The sequence below is a fragment of the Athene noctua genome, chromosome 2, assembly GCF_965140245.1.
Source record: "Athene noctua chromosome 2, bAthNoc1.hap1.1, whole genome shotgun sequence".
NCBI lineage: Eukaryota > Metazoa > Chordata > Aves > Strigiformes > Strigidae > Athene > Athene noctua.
The window spans coordinates 52,442,727-52,466,447 of NC_134038.1; the positions used below are offsets into that span (position 1 = coordinate 52,442,727).

The 23,721-nt window shown below is 37.8% G+C and overlaps 1 protein-coding gene across 3 annotated transcripts in view; it reads right to left on the reverse strand.

Annotated features, from left to right (window-relative positions):
• MIB1 (MIB E3 ubiquitin protein ligase 1) overlaps positions 1 to 23,721 on the reverse strand; it is an 82,944-nt gene that overhangs the window by 54,573 nt on the left and 4,650 nt on the right. For all 3 annotated transcript variants that reach the window (XM_074899097.1, XM_074899095.1, XM_074899096.1), the window contains exons 2-6: positions 17,478 to 17,649; positions 14,630 to 14,759; positions 12,739 to 12,843; positions 4,835 to 4,901; positions 889 to 1,093 (exon numbers count right to left, since the gene is read on the reverse strand). In XM_074899097.1, the coding sequence (XP_074755198.1) occupies positions 889 to 1,093; positions 4,835 to 4,901; positions 12,739 to 12,843; positions 14,630 to 14,759; positions 17,478 to 17,649 (679 nt within the window). The remainder of the gene's footprint in view (positions 1 to 888; positions 1,094 to 4,834; positions 4,902 to 12,738; positions 12,844 to 14,629; positions 14,760 to 17,477; positions 17,650 to 23,721) is intronic.

Sequence of the window (23,721 nt, forward strand, 5' to 3'; positions counted from 1 at the left end):
ACTGGCTTTGCAGCTATGACTGTCAGAAGAAAAGCCACTTGCATCCCTTCAGCTTGTGTCAGCTGGGAAGACAGCTTTGCTTTGTATTACTTCACAATATTAACAAACAATATCTTGAGGGAAAGCCTGAATGAATAATGCACTGTTAATCCTTTCTGGACAAAACGAGCAGGTCCGTCTCCAAATATAAAACTGAAATGATATTCCATTCATCAGCTGTTTTTTAAAGGTAAACCAAATACTTGAGAGCAAGACAACACAAAACCATGTGGCCATATCAGCTCAGATCCAGCTGTAGAGCTGGGTTTGAGTCCTGTTAGCATGGATGCAACTCAAACTTCAAATCTAAACTACTTTCAGGGAGTGTTTTTTGGCAACAGCTTCCCCAACACTTCTCATTCTTGGTCCCTATTTACATAAACTAACCTTCCTTTGAATAATAACAGTACAGATCTAGATCTTGACAATTTCACTCTATATTAGACAAGATACCCTACATAAAAAGTTTGTCACTTGTTCTCTTAACCCATTTTTCTGAAAACATGCAATGTATTGCTACTACCATTCTTCTTGGAATCATGAGATGCTTTGTAATTAAAAAAGAAACTACTGCTTAAAACATTACATGCTGGAAATGATAGTTGACAACATCATTACTTATTTTGGACTCAAATTTTTACCAAATGAGAGAATCAACAAACATCCTTTTCCCACTAAAATCATCTTTAAAGGTAAGTCCTCATTACACATTGTAAAGGAATACAAAAATTCTCAAGGAAATCTTTATAGACACAAAAGGAGAACAGAATGTTTCAGGCACCAAGTGGTCACAAATGCTGACGGCAAAGGAGGTTTGTGAGAATCAATGACAGAGGCTATATAACAAACCTGTTGCCACTTGGATACTGTACTACAATGTCATGATCCTCATCAATGCCACAAACTGTTCCAGTTGTTGTTAAAGTTTCAAACATGCCATCAGTCCATCCTCCATGACCATGCTGCAAAGACTGTACAATTTCCAAATCAAGGTCAATGTTCACAAGGTCACCTATTTGCAGCCCACCAGGGTTTCTGTTACCATTTTGCTCACCTGAAATGGAATAAGAAAATGTTCACATGACTACACTAATTTTCCATGCAATTTAAAGAGCAGAAGTTAATTTCTGAGACTTAATGTCTCTGCAACTGTAGTGGCCAATAGCAAAAGGGATTGAACAGCTAAAAAAGAATTCTGAACCTCTGGCTATGCAATTGGGTGTTTCTTGTTGAGTTTTCAAGGCAAATAACAATGACACTGCCAAATGCTAAATACTTGTGACAAGCTCCACTGTGGGCTCTAACTGGGATGGTAACAGCTATCATATAGTGTTAAGACATCCAGATACATAAATGCTCTGATAATTTTGAGAGTCATACACAAAGTGCCATCTATCCACTGACAGGCTGAAAGATAAGCAGAAGTCCCACAGAAAGTGGTTTTGAATTGGGTCAGTCCTTGAATGTAGAGAAAGCACTGGCAAAGGAATACCTCCAAAATGACCAACAATGAAAATCTTTAATCTTCTAAGTGGGGAGATGACTACAGACCAAAAAACAACCTGCAAATTTAAAATTAAAACGTTCTACCTGGACAATGCCTGCTTTCAAAAGATGTGTCATAGCAAAAATTCATTAGCTGGAGGGAAATGGCATACATGTGTTAACTGATGAGAGAACACACTTGTGGACCTCCTCACTGCCAGAACTAGAGGATGGTATATGGTGCCATCCATCCACGGAACAGTAGAACTGCAGAAGTCACGCAGATTGAGTTCCATAGCCAACATCAGTGGCAAAACACAGGGTGTGCAGAGTTCCTTTAGTAATGTTGATGTCTCTAAGGGGGGCGGGGGGTGGGAGTGTTTTTCTTCTTCCAAGCAAGAGGTAATAATGGAGAAAGGGTCCTTGCACTCTATTAATAAGTACAAACAGCCTGCCACAGAGACAAAACACATTATTTGGAGGGAGACTGACTCCAGAGCCTGAAATCCACACCAGATGTTGGCAGCACTAGTTGCAGCACTAAAATTCTCTAGAGGACAGAATGTGAAGAAAAGAATCTGATGCTACTGAAGAAAAAACTGCTGAGAAAGGAGACACAGCCATGAATAAATGTTCATAGTCAATGGACTTTGACTTCTCTGACCACCCAATGACTTCTTTCTGTCCTGGTCTTAGTTTAAAGGACCTACAGATGGAACAGTATTTTCAGTCTGCACCCTTCACCTTCACAGCAAAACACACACAACATGGGAAACAGACACTTCTGCAGAGGACAAAGTCAAAGATTAATTCTTCAGAAAAAGCTACTGATATGGAATTCACTAGATAGAAGACTTAGACAGCAAACATCCCAGAGACAGCCCAGATGAGACAGGGAACTCTAAGGAAGATATATAAACCAGCAAAGAATTATAGAAGCATTAGTTGGAGAAAAGGATCTCTAGGGGTCATCCGGTGTGATATCCCACAAAAAGCTGGACTAACTACCAGCTAAGGTCAGTTGTTTTGCATGAGTGCTGAAAGCACTCAAGGATTGAGGTTCCACCTCCACCACCTCTTCAAGTGACTTTTTCCAGTGTTGCAATTAGAGCTGTAAGTGTAACAGAGAACTTCTTCAATATCTGATTCGAACCTCTCAAGTCACTTAAGGTAGCCTTAAGGCCACTACCATTTGGTTTTATGCCATTTGCCACTACTGAAATTTTGGTGTCATTATTTTCAGTCACCATTCAAGTGATTGTAGGTGGCTAGTCAGTTACCTCTTAACCTTCTTCTTACCAGACTAAACAAGTTCAGCTCCTCCTCCTTGCAAATCATGTCCTCTCAGTCTCTTAACCACTCTAGCAGGCCACCATCAGACCCTCTACATATTCTCAAAACTGGGAGGGGAGATGAACAAATAATGACACAAGCAGGACATAAAATTCTAGACACAGCTTCATCACCACTGAGAAGAGTGGGATAATACCTTTTCCCGCTCTGTTGCCCACCACCCTCCTAATATGAATTTTCCCTTATTTGCAATGACAGCACGCTGCTGTCTCATTCAATTTGGTATTCAGTGCGACACCCAGGTCTTCCTCAGCAAGGCTCCTCACTCAGGCATTCACAATTCCCAGTCTGGGAATTCCTGCTACATAGGCTTATTTCAAGCAGAGTGTAAAACTGCACTTCTAATTGAACTCTGTGAGTTCTCCATTCACCAAATTCTTCACTTTCTTGAGGCTCTTCTGAATGAAGCTTTCAACCACAACCCTCTGCCAACTTGCAGTCACCTGCAAATTGTCTGGGATTGTATTCAGCCTCATCAAGGTCACTAATGTGGCATTGAACAAAATCAGTCCCAGTATTCTGCCCCAACTACATACTACCCTATATTGGGACCCTGCTGGAGTATTATTCACACTCTACTTCAAATATCACCAAGCTTCAAAATTAACCTTCTAGTTTTTAATGCAAGCATACATCTAAATTCACAGCATGAACATACCTGTGAACTATGTTCAGAAGACAAATAAAAGGGATAGATGTTCTAACAAAGAGTAAGATTGAGAAAGTGGAGCGTAATATGGCAAAAAAGATTAAATGAGTTCATCATCATCCATTAAGAGCAACTTAATACAGTGGAAGGGAAAGAAGTTAAAGAATAGTCTCCTACTATCTTTAGTGATTAATATTCACACATCACCCTAAAAATAAGGACCATGCAGAAAACAAACTGTATTTTTAAAGCAAGAACCAAAATGAATAAAGGGCATGCATAAGAACCTAAGTTTACCTCTGTAACAGCCAGTAAGACCCCATTACTACTTTTTAACTTTTATTCATGTCAGACTAAAATGACAAAATTAATTTTAAGTACAGAAGCAAGATACAAAGGTCAGAGTGCCTTGGCCTTTTATACAATTCATCTACTTGACAGTCAATTGCTAAGTAACTTCTTGGACAACTGTTTTTTTTTTTTTTTTCCTGAACAAAACAGTTACTGTTTTCACATTTTCACCAGTGCTGGGAATAAAAGAACAGTACTTGTGGGTCATACTTCAAGTACTTGTGCAAGGAATTAGATTAAGACTAGTAAACAGAGAATTCTCATTACTTTAGAAAAGCCAGTATTATCAGCTGAGCTTTTTCTGCATTAAAGTATAGTAAGAAACCCAAGAATAAAAGCAAAATTTTCTGTAGTGTCCAGTTTTATTACCAGGTGTTTTACCAAGTAAATACACATTATTAAGAAATTTGTGCCCCCTAATCTATAAACTTTATCTCAGCTTGCCCATATTTCAACAACTAAAACACCTGGCAATTATTTTTCATATTCTGCACATGTCTACAGCCCAGCTAAGACACTAGAAGAGTAAGTCAGTGCAGTAGCTGATATAGAAAACGTCAACCAAGATTACACAACGTAACAGGTTAAATTATATGTTTGAGTAAGTCCTGTTTATGGCCAGGTACATCCTACTTCACTGAATACCTCTGAACATTTACAACAGTCTAATATGAATGCACATCTGTGTTTGACTCTTTTAGAAGTATAGAGCACAAGACATGTGACTCAATTTATTACTTAGTCAACACTTCAGAGCTCTGTTGCCATTTACTTGGCACACTGACACCAAATACATTTAGATAAGTGTTACAATTTATCATTAAAGCATAGAAATGCTACCATTTACATTTCACTAATAACGACAGTCCTTTTATATGACATTTAAGAAGGAAAGAGAAATCTAGACTAAGTGCAATTTACATACATCAAGATAATTTTACTTTTTCTCCAACTCACCTAACACAGGACAATGGTCTCTGTAGAAAGAGCCTCCTTTTGCATCTTGGACACATTTCAGGTCAGACTATGGAGAGAGATTGAGACAACTTTAGCCCTCACTGAGGCTCCAGTTTAACATAAATCAGTGAAACTACAACTGAAATACACTCAATTAAGAAAGGCTGAAAATTATCATGCCACATTAATTCATTACTTGATGCATATAATCTCAAACACTTTCCCATCTAATCAGCCCTGACATTCTGAACTTTTTAATGACCTTTACCAATATAAAAGGCTATAAGGATGAGACATTTTTAACTTGGAGAAAGGTATTCAAACAACACAAAGCTCCTTTCCTTTGCTCTATAAAGTTATCTTTCCTTTTTTAAAAAGAAGTCTGTGCACACAAGCAAGGAAACAAACAAAACAGTATCTGCAGACAGTGCTCAAGACCACAGCCTTCCTGTACTGATTATTTAATGCCTATCAGTGCTGTTCCCTCTTCTCAACCCTTTTTGACAGATTTAACTTAGAGAAGAAAACCTAGGACACAATTAATTTCCAATTAAGAATACACAGAACACAAGGATATTACTTTAAAAAAAAAAAACCAAAACTAACCCTTAAAGCCAAACGGCTACCATCTGCCATTGTTCCTTATGGAACAATTCTCATGAAACAAAGGATATTTTGTGTACATGATGAGTTGGGAAGGAGATAGGAAACTGTTTGCAAAATGTGTCAGAATATTCTATCTGATGGGGGAGGAAAGAGAGGACAGGTGGTGGTTATGATATAATCAACCAGAATTAAACAAATGCTTAACAATTATTTTTCCCACACCTGAAGTGTATTGACAGTCTGCACTCCTACAAAAGGATTAAAATGAAAACTCAAGTCTTCCAAATCATCAAGGCACTGATGAACACAATACTACCCCCAGCAACCTGTAACCACTAAGCAGCCAGAAACAATACAAAATTCATCATATATCCTGATCTATAAAGAATGTACTGCCACTTTTTGCAAAAGTGAAGAAAAAAGTCAAATGAAAATAATGAGATTTAGCCGCTCTTCAAATCCTACAAGAAATCAGAGAAAGATTTTGCTCAGCCCAGCAGCAGCAGGCCTGCCACAAAATGCTGCTACCCAGTGGGCAGGTGCTGGGTTTAACTCAGCCAGAGACAAAGGGGCTGTGCTGACCATCCCAGATGGCAAACTCAATTTCCCTAGACCAACAGAGATTTAATGTGCCCGGGACCACTTGGTCTCACTCACTGAATACAGACTCTTCGTGCCATGCAACAACCAGCTGTCTGTGAAGGAGTCAAGAAGGAGTATACATGCAAGAGCTGTTTTCACATTCTTCAGAGCATTAAGAAGAGTGCAAGAGCATCCTAAAGAGTCTTCACCTCAGGCAAGCAAAATCTGAGTGAAAGACTGCTTGTGTTACAGCAGGTGTTGATGTACAGAGCAGACTGATGGCTAAAAGCTAGCAGAATAAATAAAATACTTAGTAAAAAGCTGATTACTATCTTGCGGCAGAAATTATTAGGAAGCAGGTTAAGACACCCTAAATTTTACAGAAAACAAACCAACCCAGAAACCTACAAATCTGCACTGTCTTTTTACCCTGCCTGTACTGTACCCCATGCATAGTCTATTTCTGGAATATAATGATACACTTGGTTGTAAAACTAAGTAGTAGTTTGATGCTTAACCTCAGCTTCCTATCTGCCTTCCTTTCACTTACATGATGAAGTCAATGTTCGATCGTTAAGGAATAAAAAGAGTCTGATGTAAGTATCACAGAAAAGCAAGGCAACATGTTTACTTTTTTTGCATAAGCCTTCACCAAAAAACTGACAACTCAAACCACACAGAAACATGAGGCACTGACAGAGATTAAGGCAAAGAGTTATATACAGATATACAGCAGAGTTCCTACAGCAACTCCGCAAACAGCACTGCTAATAAAAGTAACATCAACATGATAAAGGCCTGAAAATGTCTTAAAAACGTTAACCAACCCCAAAAAAGATCTTGGAGTTTTAAGAGAGGAAACTGTACTTGACTGTACTTCGGTACAAAAGCTCGGTAGGCAACTAGTAATTGTACTTCTAGCACTCAGCTACTGTATTTATCAGAAAATGAAAACAAGCTTTCTTCTGCCCAAGTAGTTTAAGTAAAAAATGAGAGGTGGTGTTAAGGTCCTGGCTATCCTCCTCTGGGGACTGTGTGGCAAGGGGCCCCCCTAGTGAGGATGGAGCACAAACACAGCCGAAGCCCGGCCACGCCAGGCTGCCAGCACATTGCTGTTGCCAACTCTCATGCTCGCTCAGCCAGCTCTGCTGTACTGCACTTCGGAGAATCCCACTGGGATTTTTACAAGTTATACAAGTCTCCCTGAGTCTTGTAAATGGATTGAAATAGCAGATCATTTGGAGACGAGACGTACAAGTGCAAAAGGAAATGTACAAAAACACGAGGGATGTTAAAATGCAAGTTTTAGACGCATAATGACACCATGTACAGAAGCAGTAGTAGCAGCTGTGAGGCTGGCTCTAAATCCATGGTGGAGATAAATGTGTAATTTATATACTAAAACATGCAGTGTTATACACATATAAACGTGCAGTTTTATACACTGATTTGATGGAGAAATCATTCAATGAACCCTGAATAGTATTCTTTCAAGAAAAACAAGCTATAGACTTTGTGGAATTTGTGTATAGTTAGAGAAGAGATGGAAGCCCCAGTTAAGCAGGAAAGCATTACAATAAAAACTCAAGGAACAGCATGAGCACAAAAAGTTGCACAGCAGGATTTTCAGATCAGTAGTAACAGCTGTTGCACAGGACTGGCGGGTAATAATAGTTTTTTTGCCTACGGTGGAGAACTTTGGTCTTCTAGCATCTACCTTCTGACTTGCTGAAAAATTCTTTGCATTCCAGCTGTATGTGACTGGATTACATAAAGATCATGATCTGCTCAGCCAAATGAGAAGTATGGAAAACATGACAGTTTACTTTGACTTACCATCCAATTATACCATTGAAAAAACCAGCAGCAATTTCATCATCATAAAAGCTTCAGCGAACAAAAAAAAAATGTACAGCAATGTCAGCAGTGTTGGCAGATGGTGTAAAAGGACCATCAGCCCTGACCTTGAAGGGTGAAACAATGCTGAATGAGCAGCTGCCTACTGGAATAACTATTCATAGAATCACAGAATGGTTTGGGTTGGAAGCGACCTTAAAGACCATCTAGTTCCAACCCCCCCCCCCGCCATCAGCAGGGACACCTTCCACCAGACCAGGCTGCTCAAAGCCCCGTCCAACCTGGACTTGAACACTGCCAGGGAGGGGGCAGCCACAGCTTCTCTGGGCAGCCTGTTCCAGTGTCTCACCACCCTCAAAGTGAAGAATTTTTTCCTTATATCTAATCTAAATCTACACTCTTTCAGTTTAAAGCCATTAGCCCTTGTCCTATCACTACATGCCCTTGAAAAAGTTTTTAAGTTATTCTAATCAATATGGAATGCCATCCATCAAAACCAGGGAGGGGAGTCTACAAACTTGATAAGAAAACTAGACATGCTGCTAAGAAAAAGAAGAATGTTTGATTCCAGATGCACTGAAATAGCATCTAACAGCAGCAGCAAACACGAGGAGAGAAATGAATACTGATCTTACAGATATACCAGCAGGAATGGTGCCACAGCTGCAGGTATCTGAGGTAGCAATGAATACAACTATTAAAGGTCATTTTAAGTCTTTAAACTCACAACAGCTTTTGGCAAGAAAGTAAGACCTTACAGAGCAAAGGGGCAAAGCCCACTGCATGCTGCTTTGTCACCTGCAGAAGACAGAGTGGATAAATCCATAAGTTTTAACTAAAGGTTTATAAGAAACGCTCTATTTCAAATTTAATGAATTTTCAGTTTCAAGAAGCTGAGAAAAGTGAAGGCAATAAAAGGAGAAAGTAGAAGATGGTGGAGAAGGTGACTGAAATGACAAAGAGGTGTGAGGTATAAAAACAATAGCAACAGCTTCTTACAGAAGAAATCAGAAAACTTATACAAATCCTGAGTCTTACTGTCTATTGATTATAGGCACTTATAAAAACTTCCCATGTGTAACTTTTTTTTTTTTTAAGAAGGATCATTTTAAAGTCTTCCTTGTGGGTTAATACTGTAAATAACAAAACTGGAAAAGGATCAGTAAGTACATTTCTGCTTAACGGAAATATGTTTCTAAGCAACTCAGTTACAGAGAGATGAAAAACTTGGCTTGGTTGAGACTACAAGAGAAATGTAGAGAAATGAGACTATGTAAACAAGAAGTGAAAGAAAGTCTGCTGATAAATGCAAATAAAAGCACAAGGTATACATAAAAACCTCCTTCCTCTCCGGATTCCAAAACAAGTAACCACCTAACTTTGGCTACATTATGAGCAATGTAATAAAAAACACGCGCTGCATGTGTAAAGGTGGCCAAAATTCATGTTTCTGTATTTTAAATCAGTTTTGAACAGCACCTAGAAGCAACAGAAGGACACTAAACTACCAAAATAATGGAAAGTTCTTGTTGCTTCTTTCTAAACTCCTCATTTTGAATGTACTGGGGATAAAAGATTAGAGAGCTGAAGATTTTACACCCCTGTCTGACAGTTGTAACTGCATCAGAAGGCATATTTCTATATATTTTATAACACTCACCTGCAGTGCACCTAGTATGCTGAGACATCTACCTTGTTTCTTTCTTTTTTTTTAAAAAAAAGTGTTAATAAGTCATTCTTAAAATCTTCTAGAGTAATTTCATGGATTATATTTAGGGGTAATGCAGATAAATGTTGATGAACAGACATTAGGTATTAATCAGGATAAGAAAGTTTAAAGTAACGTCAAAAACACAAGGGCAAGGAATCTTCTCTATTTCCTTTATGCACTCAACTATTCAGAATTTGTGGACTAAAGTACACAAACACAGATGGCTTACAGATTACTGTGACAATGATGGATGATAACTACAGTTACTTCTTTCAGAGGCTACACAGATGAAAGCAAGATCCTCCATAATGAAAAACAAGAAGAGGAGGTTAATCACAACAAAAAAGGCAAGCAGTACAAAGCAGAGACATTTAGTAGCACAAACAGATTCCTAAATAATGAAATTGATTTAGGGCATTCCAGCTGATGGAACTATTTTCTTAAGTTTTCATAATAACAGAATGATTTTGCTAAGTAGTGGAATATAACGCTTATTGACAACCAATGGCAGTTACCAGCTTTACATCCTCAGCTGTGTGATAAGAAATAAAAAACAGAAACAAGTCCAAAAAGCTACATCACAATATTCTCATTAACTCTCTAATTTCACATAGGGTATCTTTTTATCGCAAAAGGCTATATGTTCACATATTTCTAAAGCAGGTAATGTGGTTATAACAGCTCTGGCTCTAGAATCAGAATACATATAAATATAAAATACAGTGTCAATAACCCTATTTAGCCAACAGTACTTTAGTCCTACTATGGATCTAGCAAACATTATTCAACCTAACAATCATAAAAAAAGATTTCAGTTTGGGAATTTGTGGCCTGTGGCAGCAGAAACTCCCAGATTTAAATGCCAGGCTTCACAAGGCATGATGCACCTCTATCAACCATTTCATATGTAAACACAGCAAGAGCAAACTCAAATAAAAACCCTAAGGTTCTGAGCACAAATAAATGCAAGTTTTCAGCCAGCACCTGCTGTCCCACCAGCCAATCCTCATCTCTCCCGAGGAAAAGCTGGCAGGCCAGATAGATTAATTTTGAGGACCAGATGCAGCCTGTCAGCTATCAAACAAGCAACCCTGACTTACAATAATAAGCTGTTTCTTTAATCAGCTCCATTTGCATCTGAGTCAAGTGTTACTCATTTGCAAGCAGGGGTCTCTTCCCAGCTGTATTTACATGGGCACACACTCTCCAGTATTGTTGATTCCACATTCTCTGGACATTCTTAGCCAATTTTCAAGTCCCAGAACAAGTTTGCTCCAACTTTATATGAACTTTCTGACAGTCTATTAGTCAGTGTTACATAACAGCACATAAATAGTAGTAAATAATCATAATGAATTGTACACTTAGAAAGCAATTAATCAGTTATAAAATTTAGCATTACATTCAAATGATTGTCACAGATATCCAAGAACCCATTCTGTCTGAAGTGAAAGTTGTGGTTGATAAAAGTATCTGACAAAGATAAAATTACTGTAGGAATGTATTGCAATCAGGTAAGCACTACATATAAAGCCTCAAATTAACCTTTTTATACATATGTATGTACATATTTATATATAATCCTATATATAATACATAGATATATGCACTTACACATTTTAACAGGGTTTTTGTTGTTAATTAAATCACTGACCAATTATTTTTATTTGGACAAATCTTGTAGGGTCAGCCTTATCCATTCAAATTTACAGCTGCCATAGTTAAGTATTCTAGAAATATTTAACACTTCCTTATGTGGCAATTGTTTGGCAACAGAATATAGCTGATTTATGATTAATATATTTTTATTATTAAGGGAATAACTATTTCAGAACAGAATACTGCTTATATTAAATGTATTTTTTCTGAGGCCAGAAGGAATCTATAATGATTCCACAGAACTCCTACTATGCAGCCCACAAATTTTAACAAAGTAACTGAAACTGCAGGAAAAAAAACCTTAAAAAAAAATATAAATCAGTTGATCTGTATCTCACACTATCCAGGTTTTGTAATTGTGTTCCTTTTCCACGCAACACAGCCAAACATAAGAGGGAAGATACCAACCATTGGTTTAATAATATTATACTACAAAATACTACGTAGAATTTTCTTTCTATTTTACTAGTATATAAGGAATTTCTTTAGAACTGGGGAGGACCACAAAGCGCATAATTAAATACCGAGTTATAGTCTATCCTGAGCATCTTCATGCATCAGAAAAGCTGACCTGCACTAAAGATGTTTACCCTTTTTAAACTTGACAGTGGAATATGAATTTACTGCAAAAGTGGTATTTAGTCTTTATTTTTTACTGTAAACTTTATTTCAAGTGAGGCTGTAAGGCAAAATATTTTACTTTCAAAAAAAAGGAGACTAGTCATTGTTTAACATGTTATTACTGATACACATCTGACAAGATGACAGTTCAATGTTAAGTTAACATGGTTTTCCTCTGCAGTATCAAACAAAAAATCATGCAAAGAAATGCTAATTAAGATGTTATAAGCAGCTGATAATCAAAGTAACCTTTCCCTGACCCACATTAGGATAAGAAAACACAGCAACAGAAGGCACTTAGGCTAGAGTCTGACCCATTTTCTCTCTAAAGCTGTAGAAGTAGCTGTAGAAGCTAGGAAGTGAAAAATTTAGTGCTAAAGCAAATTAAGGTTGTAACTTAATTCAACACCTTTCCATTGACAAAAAAATTGCTCGAGAGGATTCTGAGTGTTGCCAGTAACTTTAAAAACTGCAAATCTTGCAGTAATCACACCAAAATTCGAAGTGAACTGAGGAATTCAGGAGTTAAAGAAATAGGGTCTTTAAGAAGTTCGTAACTAAGGCTCTTCTGAATTTTAATTTAAGCACAATAGTAGCACAGTAAGACAGTCATGTACGGGATGTAAACATTTACCATCCTCTAGCAGAAACCAGCCCTTAAATTATTCACGTGTTTTATAAATACCCAGATCAGACTTTCTTACTAATACATATGCATGATCCATACAGCTGTGTTCACAATGGCCTGACTAACAGCATGCAAACTGACAAAGGGTATTACAAAAGCAGGGGTAATAAAGCACAACAAGTTATTCTTACTACCCTTCCCCCACCATGCATTCTACCCTTTGTGTTCTTTTATACTTACCATGCCTTCAAAGCCAACTCTGTAAAGGTTTTTAGCACCATTGTCCCAAAGAACATATGCTGCACTATGTGGACTTGACGCACTCCAATCTTGGATCTCAGTTACCTATTCAGTTTTAAAAATAAGAAAACTGTTTCTAAAACAAAGACTTCGATGCACAATTTGAACTTAAAACCTTATTCATCTCTTCAGAATTATTCAAAATACAGCAGTTTTACTGAATTTAATCAAATTTATTCTGAAACTGTTTGATACAAGTGTTCCCTAGGTGTCCTAATAAGATGGCAGCCTGAATACATACTTTGTAGGCCTATTTTTCTTACATCTATTTGGTAGGTAATGTAACTGCTTAAGTAGAGAACAAAATCTGAACTGCAAAAATTTATTTTATGATGCTTTGACATGTTCTCACTAGAAGCAACATTTAACTAAGAAAAACAGGACGAAAACTATTTTAATTGCTTCAATTTGTCTGGTTTAACCTGTATTAGCCTGGTGGCAGTGCACTCTTTGCATGAGACAAAGTTTTATTTCCAGAGCCAATCTGTTTAACAACAGTACAAAAGAAGAGCAGCGAAAAGGCCTTTCCCTGACACTTCTGAAATCATGAGGCCATGCACCAAATTGTGAAAACACTTCTGTTATTCAAAAGACTCCATTTCCAGAATTTGTCTTCATTCTTATTTGTATTTAAGAGCCATTTCTGCTATCTACCATCTGCTCTTCCTCGTTAAAAACATTCATATGCATTTATTCATATTTTCAGATTGCAAATAATCCTACTAATTCAAGTTTAGTACATAAAGACAATGCAGAGTAAGATTCTTGATTTGTGAAGTTTCAGAGATTTCAAAGTATCTTACCAAATTCACAGCAAGGGGTAAATAATCAGATTAAAAAATGCATCTGATCATCATTCGCTTTGAGATGCAATTTTATTATTTCCTCCCAATAAAATCCAAAATTAAATCCCTAAAAGTCCTAAAGCTTCTATAAATGTCTAGGATATAAAATAGGATAAATATTCAGGAATTTTTCACTTTCTTTTAAATGCTGCTTAAGCCTATTAAAAATAAATGCTGCAAAACCCACCAGTTCACCAAGATAGTAAGGGCATCCAATTCTCTTTCTAGAATATCTCATATTTGGTGATTAAAGTCATAATATTTTTACACTCCCTGCTGTATGTTCATACTTGTAACAAACCTTCGTAAGTTCTCAAGGTAAATGCAAAATTTGCAAAGGTTATGATTAGCAACATATCATTCCATACAATTTTCAATAAATCCAAGTATTTTTATTATGCAACCATATAAAGAAACCACTTGTATCACACCCTAAGCCAATAATATAATATCCACATCCAAAATCTGCAAATTTTTTCATTTTAAACTGAAAAAGTTCATATAATTGTTAGATGAAAAACAAAAGTCCAGGGTACAAGCAGTGAAAACCAAGAACAAGAGTTACACAAATGTGCTGACCCACAAGCAATAAGACTACAGAATGCAGTGATGACCAGAAATGGCTATACTTGAGAGCTCTGGTTTTACACCAGCTCTATAGTAATGCTGAAATATGCCCAAGATCTTAATGTTGTTACAAGCCAGTCTTAAACAGACTAACTAAGACAAAAATGTAGCATTTTTTATTAAAGATTCTGTGCTGGTATTGTAAAAATGTAAATTTAAATTTAAAATAACTAGTCATAGTATACATCCCCCTCCTCTTTCTAAATTTTTGAGCATTACAGAATAAGATTAAATAATGTCCAGCAAATTAAAAAAGTAACTTTTATGATGGTATTTTTACATACAATTAGAAAGGCCACTGAAGCCATTACATGAGCATGCAAAAATGCATCTTCTTACTTAAACCATTTTATTTTTACCTTCCCTCTACGCCCATTGCCACCATCTTGATCTTCCCATTGCCAGTCAACTCCTCGCACCACCCTGGCACCTGCAAAGATTCCTCTTGCTGTAATTTTCTTTGATTTACGGCGAGACTCCAACAATACCCTGAAGTTATTAAAAGAAGAACCCACAAATGTCAAGACAATAAAGTCCAAAATTAATCTTTGGGGATGGGAAAGGAGAAGAGCATCTTGAAACAAAAATAACCCCATAAGCACAGATTTCAGTGCATGAATCCTATCCATTCAATTCTCAACTCAAACGGGCGCCATCAAAATAAAACCCATGATATTCCTAAATCTGATTTACTTTATCTTTATAATCAGTTTTTAATTATGAGAATTTAATGATAATTCTCCAAACTTCCTACTACCAGCAATAATATTGTAACCACTTACATATAGATCTGTATTCATATTATTAAAATCTTTAAAGAAACATACAGAGTCATATAAACAACACATTTCTGTTTCTCTTAGATGCACCCTAGACCAATATTACTGTCCTGCAATTGCCCTGCCGTTTTTATTCAGAATTGTGCTGTTAAGTAAGAGCTACATCTCTTTTCCCTCCATGTCCAATTTCTACATGCTTATTACAGCATATCTTGGCAAGTTTAATTTATCACCATCCATTTATTTTAGTCATGTTATTCTTCTAAAGCAAACCTCTTCATTCCCTCTGACTTCAACAGAACTGAAGTAGGTTAAGTCCAAACAGAACAGTTCAGGAGTATTTAACTTGCAGCTAGATACAAAGAGACAAACATTTTCCTGCCTTTTCAGTCATCTCAAAAGCCACCGGCTTGTATGCAACAAGATTTCTTACTTCATGCCAGGAAAATGTTGCCAGACAAAAGTATTTTTCAACTGAAATACTGAACATTTCCTGACCTTTTCAGGAATTTATCACCCTCCTGCTAAACTTTTAACAGCCAGCAGATGGCAGACAAGGAAAAAGTTAAACTGTTAGAATCACTGCAAAGAGCACATGAAAATATTAGCCATTTTTATCTAAGTAATATAAAATGTCATAGAAAAAACAAAGTTATGTTATTTATAGCAGCATTTTAGAAAGTCCTCAACACCTACAGAACTGAGACAAAACCCAGCCATACATCACTTTGGTATGCTGCCCATATGATATACCAACTCAAGAAGAAAACAGGTAGAGCTTATGCTTTCCTTCATCCAAACATCATTAGATGCCTCTTGCCATTTTTTCTAGAGATACCCATCAAATTTAATAGCCCTGCTTTGCCCTTTTCTCCTCCCTCAAACAGTTAACTTTTAACAAATTTTTCTCAGCTAAGCTTGATCCAATAGAAACAGCTCCTTGGCAGATGAAGCTGCCTTTTAAATAAGAGCTGCGAAACAACTCAATGGGAGTAAACAAAGATAGGCAGAAAGCGACAAGATGCAAAAGATTTCCTGCAATTCTATACATTGCACTTATGTTTTATACACTCTAACAGACCACTTAAAACTACAAAGTAAACATCAGCTAGAAAAAAAAAGTAGAAGAAAAAAAAGTCTGGCAAGCATTCTCAAAAGCAGTGAGATTTTTTTAAAAAGAAATAAACAGAAAAACATATTTGTATTTTGTTACCCATTCTCTTATTAATTACACTAAGCCAGTACTTTCTACTCTTGGATCTAAGTCTTGTTCTGCATTAAACATTTTATTTGAGACACTAAGCTTATGATATCTATTTGGTACCTATATCTGCTGGCATGAATCTCAACAAAACAGAAGCTATTTTTTGATTAACCCACTGACCTGAGCATTTAAGCTATAGTTAAACTTCAAGACAAACACTTGAGAAAATAAACACAGTCCCTAACAAGATACCGTATGAGAACTCAGACTGTGCGCTCCAACCACTTTCCTTAACTGTAAAAGCACTGATAAAAACACACTACTGAAAACCAACATATTTGTAAATCTTACATGTTCAAGAAGACGAAATAAATGTTGTCTCATGTGTTGCGTTTAACTGAATATCATATCTAACACAAAAAGCTTCCAAAGATGTAAAAAAAAAAAAAAAGAACATTCTGGAGAGTTATCACAGACGTGATATCGCAGCATGTAGTCTTTAAACAATGCTTTACCATAACTCTCCCAGCAAATATCACTGTTCTCACTTAACCAGTAGATAAATCATGACAGAGGGGGGCTTTGGATTCAGACAAGTTATTTAAAGTAAAGAACACAAGAGCAGCTACAGAAGAACACTAAATGCCAATTTTGCTCAGTTCTTCGCTCGGAGACAATAATAGATTCTTAAGAAAAGAACATGAAAAATAAGGCAAGGGTAGAACAATCCCTCACATCATCTTCTCTCCACTTTCTGTAGTGAGCAGTTTAAGCAGATCAAGTCAAAGGCTTTGTCTCCAAGGTCATTCTGTTTTTCATAGCCCAGAAGGAGGGTATTTTGCCCTCAATCCGTCTACACAATTTTTGAACCTAATAGAACTTCCACATTCAGAAATTCATTGACAAATCATTTTGTGGTTATACATTATGTAAAGACAATTGCCTTTGTTTTAAAGCTGCTATATGATAACACAAGACATAGGAAGATTGGAATGAGAAAAGAAACTCTTCTCTCTACTCCATTCTTCCTGAAATTTCCATGTTTTCCAAGCTCCAAAGAGCTGTCCTAGCTATGTTCCCTCACAAAGAGGTAGAGCCAGTAAAGAATCTACACCTCAAGCCACTATCTTTCTTAATCCAAGTTTCAGTAACCAAATCTGCAGTTCAAAAGTTAACCACAAGTAACTGTTCCCATTTAATTTAATGGGAAAAAAAATAATTTACCTTTCACTTCCTGGTGTGGTAATTCTGTAAAAACGATGCCTCAAGTGATGTTTGTCCCCATGATAGCAAACTGTGCACAAGTCATAATTTGTGCACTCAGCACATTTCCATCGGATGCCAATGATGGGTTGCTGTCGACAAGTATCACACATAGTCCCATCATGCTTGATACCTGTGGGGACAAAAAGAAAAAACTTAACTTTGCCACATCACTACATAGATTTCTGTTGTGCACTGCTATAACTTGAAACCATATAGTAGAAAGTTAACAATAAAGAAAGGCTGCTAGTCATACCCTATCAGCCTATACAACTGAGGGGAAAGTATTATGGACTTTGCCTCTTATGTCCAGTTCTCAGTCTGTTCCTGAGAAGTTCTATCTTTTCTCAGCTCAAAGAGCTTTTTCTCAGCTCTGAGAAAGCCATGTTTGGTTTTTTTCCATCTATACAAATCAGAGAAAGAAAATGAAAAATCCTTTAACTACAAGTTAAAGGGTCAGAAATGTGTATATCAAAATATACAGGCAATTTGGAATTTATCTCTGGATTAAGACTATCAACAGATGTTATACCATGAAAGCCACTCTGTTCAACTGTTCATGACAGTTTGAAAATCGTGACAATTTGATTTACACATTTTGTACAGTGGAAAAGGTAAGTATTTACCTCTATTCTTCTTTATATAGGAAAAAAATAAGCTCTCTTGGATAGATGTCATTAGCTTCATAAAAATTTGGTACCTCTTTTGAAGCATTTTGCTGCTTTATATGTTGGGTTTTTTGAAAAAGATGGGGCAGAGACAGACCAGATATAATCCACTAGCCTGTGCTCTACCCAGCCTTCCACAAAAACTGAGTTGTCAAGACTTACTCCTACAGTTTTGTCAAGCTACAGTAGAGTGGAAGTGATCAGTCACAGTTTCCATCCATGCATCCTGAATACCATGAACAGTCACAAGTTTATATAAAAAAATTTTTAAAAAATCTGCTGCTGTTTGGAAAAAAATGAGCAATAGAAGGGAGAAGCACTGGCATTCAGTCTGTAGTACAAGATGAAAATGAGCACTTAAAGGTCAGAGTAACACAGATTTTTCCCAGTCATTCACCTTCCAAAAAACCAGCCAAAAAACCAGATCACTCTCGAACTATTGGGGAAGAACAGGTTTTGTCCCCTCCAGAAGGGATGGTTTTAGAAATGACTGCCAAATTCACTATAAACCTATTAGTCACTTGTGTCCAAGAGCTGAGCTATCCACAGTAAAGAAAAGCAACAGTTGGAGAGGCAAAACTGAAGGAAATGCCTTCTTGTCTGATCGTTTCACAGAATCACATAATAGCTCAGGTTGGAAGTGATTTCTGGAGATTGTCTACTGCAACCACTACTGCTCAAAGCAAGGTAAACTAAAGTTGGCTGCCCAGGACCATATCCAGTCAGGTTTTGAGCACCTCCAAGAATGCAGACTCCACAACACAGCCTGTTCCAGTGTTCCATCATCCCTATAGCAAAAATGTTTCTTCTTATGCTTAAGTGAAAATTCCTGTGTTTCAATTAGTGCCCATTGCCTCTTGTCATGTCACCTGACACTACTGAAAAGAGCCTGTTTCCATTCTCTTTACAACCTCTACCAGGTATTTATACTCTTAAGATCCTTCTGAGCCTTCTCTTCTCCAGACTAAATACCACCAGATCTCTCAGCCTCTCCTCATACCAGATGCCTTAAGATCCTTTCAAACACATTTGCAGCCCCTTCACTTGACACAGTATGTCCACCTCTCTCCCGCACTGGGGAGCCCAGAACTGAACCCAGTACTCCAGGTGTGGTCTCACTAGCACGGAGTAGAGGGGAAGGATCACCTCCCTCAATCTGCTGGCAATGCTCCTCATGCAGCCCAGGATACCACTGGCCTTCACTGCCACAAGGGCACATTGCTGGCTCACGGTCACTCAGTTGTCCATTGGGACCCCCCCCCCCATGTCCTTTACGGCACAGCTGTTTTCCAGACAGCTGTTCACAGCCTGTACTGCTGCAGAGGTTACTCCTCCTCAGGTGCAGGGTTCAGCTGTTCCCTTTATTACATGAGAATCCCGCTGGCCCATTTCTTTAGCTGTCAATGTCCCTCTGGATGCCATCAAAATCATCTTGTGTTCATTTCTCTTAAAGAAGGCTTCTCACTCCACGCTCTTCCAGCCCTGATTATAAATTTAGGGAGTTTTCTGGCCTCATGATAAAAAAATGTCCTGATGCACAAACACTGGAATAAATATTTAGGTAAGGCTGAAAAAGGCAACGCATTTGGAGCAAAGACTGCACACAGCAGCACAGAAATCTGAGCAGCTCTTCAGGGCAGTCAAAGATAGCCTTCAGTGACAAAAAAAACCCTGAAACTGCTGATGTTATACCAAGTGATCACTGTAATTCCTGGTGCGTTTCATGACTAAGGTGGCATCCATACTTCGACCACAAAGTTTGTGCTGAAATTCTGAAGGTCCGGCAAAGACAAGTCCTATAACCCACATTATTTGCCAATTCCAACTGCTAGACAACACACCTTGTACACCATAATCGTTCTTTTTAACTAGCCTTCTAGATTTAAAAAGTATTTGCTGCCTGGTAACAACAACTGAAAAGGCTATTTTTCTACAGAACAAGAACTTGGAAAACACCCATACATTTTCTCCCCACACACAACTCTGTCAATGACCTTCTTCCCAACACGGTGGGTTAACGTCAAGCAGAACACTAGCTATCTTATTATGCACACACTGAGAGTTTGATTTCTGGTATCGGCTGATTATCTGTAACAATAAGATAGTATTAGCTACGATCTCACAGTAGAGCTATGATCTCACTGCTATGAATTGTGTTGAACCATTTCACTGTTTTTTCGGTTGTCTTAAAGAGAAGGTACATTAAAGTGACTCCGATAACCAGTTAGTGTTTTGCTGTCTTGCTTAAAAAGTCTAACTAGTTATGGTGCTTAAGGGTTGAGAGATGGGTTTTGTTTTGTTGTGGTTTTTTTTTTTTTAATGATTGCTAAATTGGCATTTCACATAGAAACAGAGAACTTGTACATCTTTGAATTTTTTTTCTTAACAGTTGCTGAACTTCAAGGAAGACAGTTTGCCAAAGATCACATTTATTCTGGACGTAGAAGGACCAAGGAATTGAGTGCTGCAGGATTCTTCAATTTGTCCAAACAGCAGGAAAATGGGCAAGAGAGGGGTATAATCAGGAGTCATGTAATACAGAACTAGGTCATCTCACAGCAAACTTAAATAAAACCTAAACATTTCTAGACAGTGAGGCAAAACCTGCTGTGAAAAAACTCAGATAAACTTCCTTAGAAGAGATGAAGAAAAAACCATACGAAGATACTTGACTCAAAAGTCACTTTACTGATTATAGCATCTGGGACTTAAAAGAGAACAGTGCATATCTGTATTTGAAGTCTCTGATCAAGAGAGTCACATCTCTATCTCACAGATCCCTACATACCACCCTGAGAGATACACAGCCTTTCTTCATCCATTCCCTGACACATGATTCCAGCAGCAACACCCACTTAAGTGCTGCCTCACCTGACCATGCTGCTCCATTCTTTCCATTATGCCAACAAAAAGTTTTTGCAGAGCTGAGCTGTAAACTGGATCAAGAAATATACCCAGCTGGAAAACAAGCCAGGAGGAAAAATATTCAACTGGATTGGTTTCCCAATCCCGTTCTTTGTGGTGCTGTACAACACTGCTGGCACAACAAACAAAGCATTGCAGGGCAGGAGCGGGCAAGTAATCCTGTTAACAGAATTTTTAACCACTGCACTAGAGATCTGGAGAAAGAAGTAGAATTATATGCCTCTGGTGACAGTGGGCTAAGTTTTAATTTCATCTGCTAAAAAAAAAAAAATAAGACGACAGCAAAAGAACGTGTACTACTGGATCACAAAATGTGATAGCTAAACTCTTATTTATGTTCATAATACAAAAAAAACCTGTTTAAAGCAATAGTAAGTTTTAAAGAAGGTTGAAATATTTTTTTTTCCCCCTTAAATTGAGCTAGATATTATAGGTACAGAAGTGTGGTGGGTTAACCTTGGCTGGCTGCCAGATGCCCGCCCAGCCGTGTTCTCATTCTCTCAACAGGATAGAGTGAAAATAAAACGAAAAAGCTTGCAGGTCAAGATAAAGTGAGATCATTTACCAATTACCATCACAGGCAAAGCAGACTTGGGGAAAAATAAATGTACAGCCCACTAAAAAAGAGGATGGCGAGAAAGACAAAAACTAAAACACCTCCTCCCTATACTCCCCCTTCTTCCCAGATGCAACTTCACTCCTTCTTTCCCAACTCTATCTCCCTGCTTCTCCCCAGGGGAGATAATCATAGAACCATTTCTGTTGGAAGACCTTTAAGATCATTGAGTCCAACCATTAACCTAACGCTACCAAGTACCTCACTGAACCACATCCCTAAGTGCCACATTTACAAGTCTTTTAAATACCTGCAGGGACGGTAACTCAATCACTTCCCTGAGTAGCCTGTTCCAATGCCTGACAACCCTATCCGCAAAGAAATTTCAGTGAAGATGTGGACTGACAATAACTCCCCCCCATTCCTCAATTGCTCCTCGCGCTTTTCCCCTGTCCCTGTCCCTGCATCAGTCCTCTCCACAGGCTGCAATCCTTCAGGAAAACACTGCTCAAGCGTGGGCACTCCATGGGCTGCAGCTTCCTTCAGGGCATGTCCACCTGCTCCAGCACAGGGTCCCCCACTAGCTGCAGCATGGATACCTCCTCCATTGTGGCCCTCCACTGGCTGTAAAGGGATAACCTACATCGCCGTGGTCTCATCTACTCACCAAAATGCAGCCCTGAGGACCTGATGGTGGCACGCATTTGTGGGGAGGGAAGGAGACATTATTTCTGATGTTTCAGACTAGCTCTGCTCTAGCCCAGTGAACCGAATGCTCACCGGCTTTGAGATCCTATCTTTCAACTTATTTTCACCAAAAAGTAAACCAGTGTCTGCTGCGAAACCACCTCATGATGTAAACTGTGGCACACTACACAGGGAAAACCAGGAGACTGGGTCAAGCATAGGCTCTGGAGACAAACTGAAATCCTGATGCAAATGCAACTTTACAAAGTTTGTATTAGGAAAGAGTGCCTTAATTAAACCACCGGAATACATTAAAGTGCCACAAAAACTTCAGAATTCAAACATCAGCCCTGCAGCTGGCCAGCTGTAAACCAGAAGAACACTTTAGCTCTCAAATGAGATAATGCAAAAATGACATCTCTAAAGATTCTTAAGATTTCCTATGAGCAGGCTATTTCAAAATGAAACAAATTTTGTATCATCCTCCATACTATACTGAAACAAACAAAAGAAACCAGGTAATGAGAATGGTACTTTCGCCATGCCCAATTACTTTTAAATAGCTGCCATTTCCTAATGTCCCTCCAAACCTTAGTACACCATAAAATCCAGTATTCCTGATGTCCACTTGTCATTAATGTTTTTACTGTTTGCATTTCATATTAGTTTCCTACCTTTATGTCTCTGCCATGGTCATTTTCACTTCTGTCATCTATTCCCAAATCTTCCCTGGATTACCTAGCCCACCATTCCTCAGTCACCACTCATCCATATTTTACAGCCTTTGCCTACCAGTTTTTAAAACCCATGCTCGCTCTTAAAGCTGTGAAAGGAAGTAGAATCAGTGTTGCTCAAAATGCTATTTGAATTTGTTAAGAACCTCTCTTTTGTGCTAATTAGGTGACAATATACAGCTATCCAATAAAAGAACATTTTAACAGTACAATAAGATGTAGAAGAGATATCAATACCACTCACTCTTAAGCACATCTTAAGTCAATAGTGATTTCAATTACTTCTCAGAACCAACAAAATCTGGTTTACAATGGACTTGTTATTCTCTACAGAACTCATATGACAATACTACCATCAGGCAAGGGATACCATAAACTAAATCCGAAAACCGATTCATTTACACCCCAATTTAAAAAACCAATAGCAATGTTTTGTTCTTCTCATTCTTTCACTCCAGATAATTTTACACTATGGCCAGATTCCAGGCAAACTGAAAACAAAGAATTTTTTGAGATTAACCAGATTCTAACAAATTGTGTCAAAACTCAAATTGGTGTCCCCACAAACGTTACTCATCTATTAAATACCCTGCTTGGCAGCAGCCACCTGACCAATTATTACAGACAAGAGATGC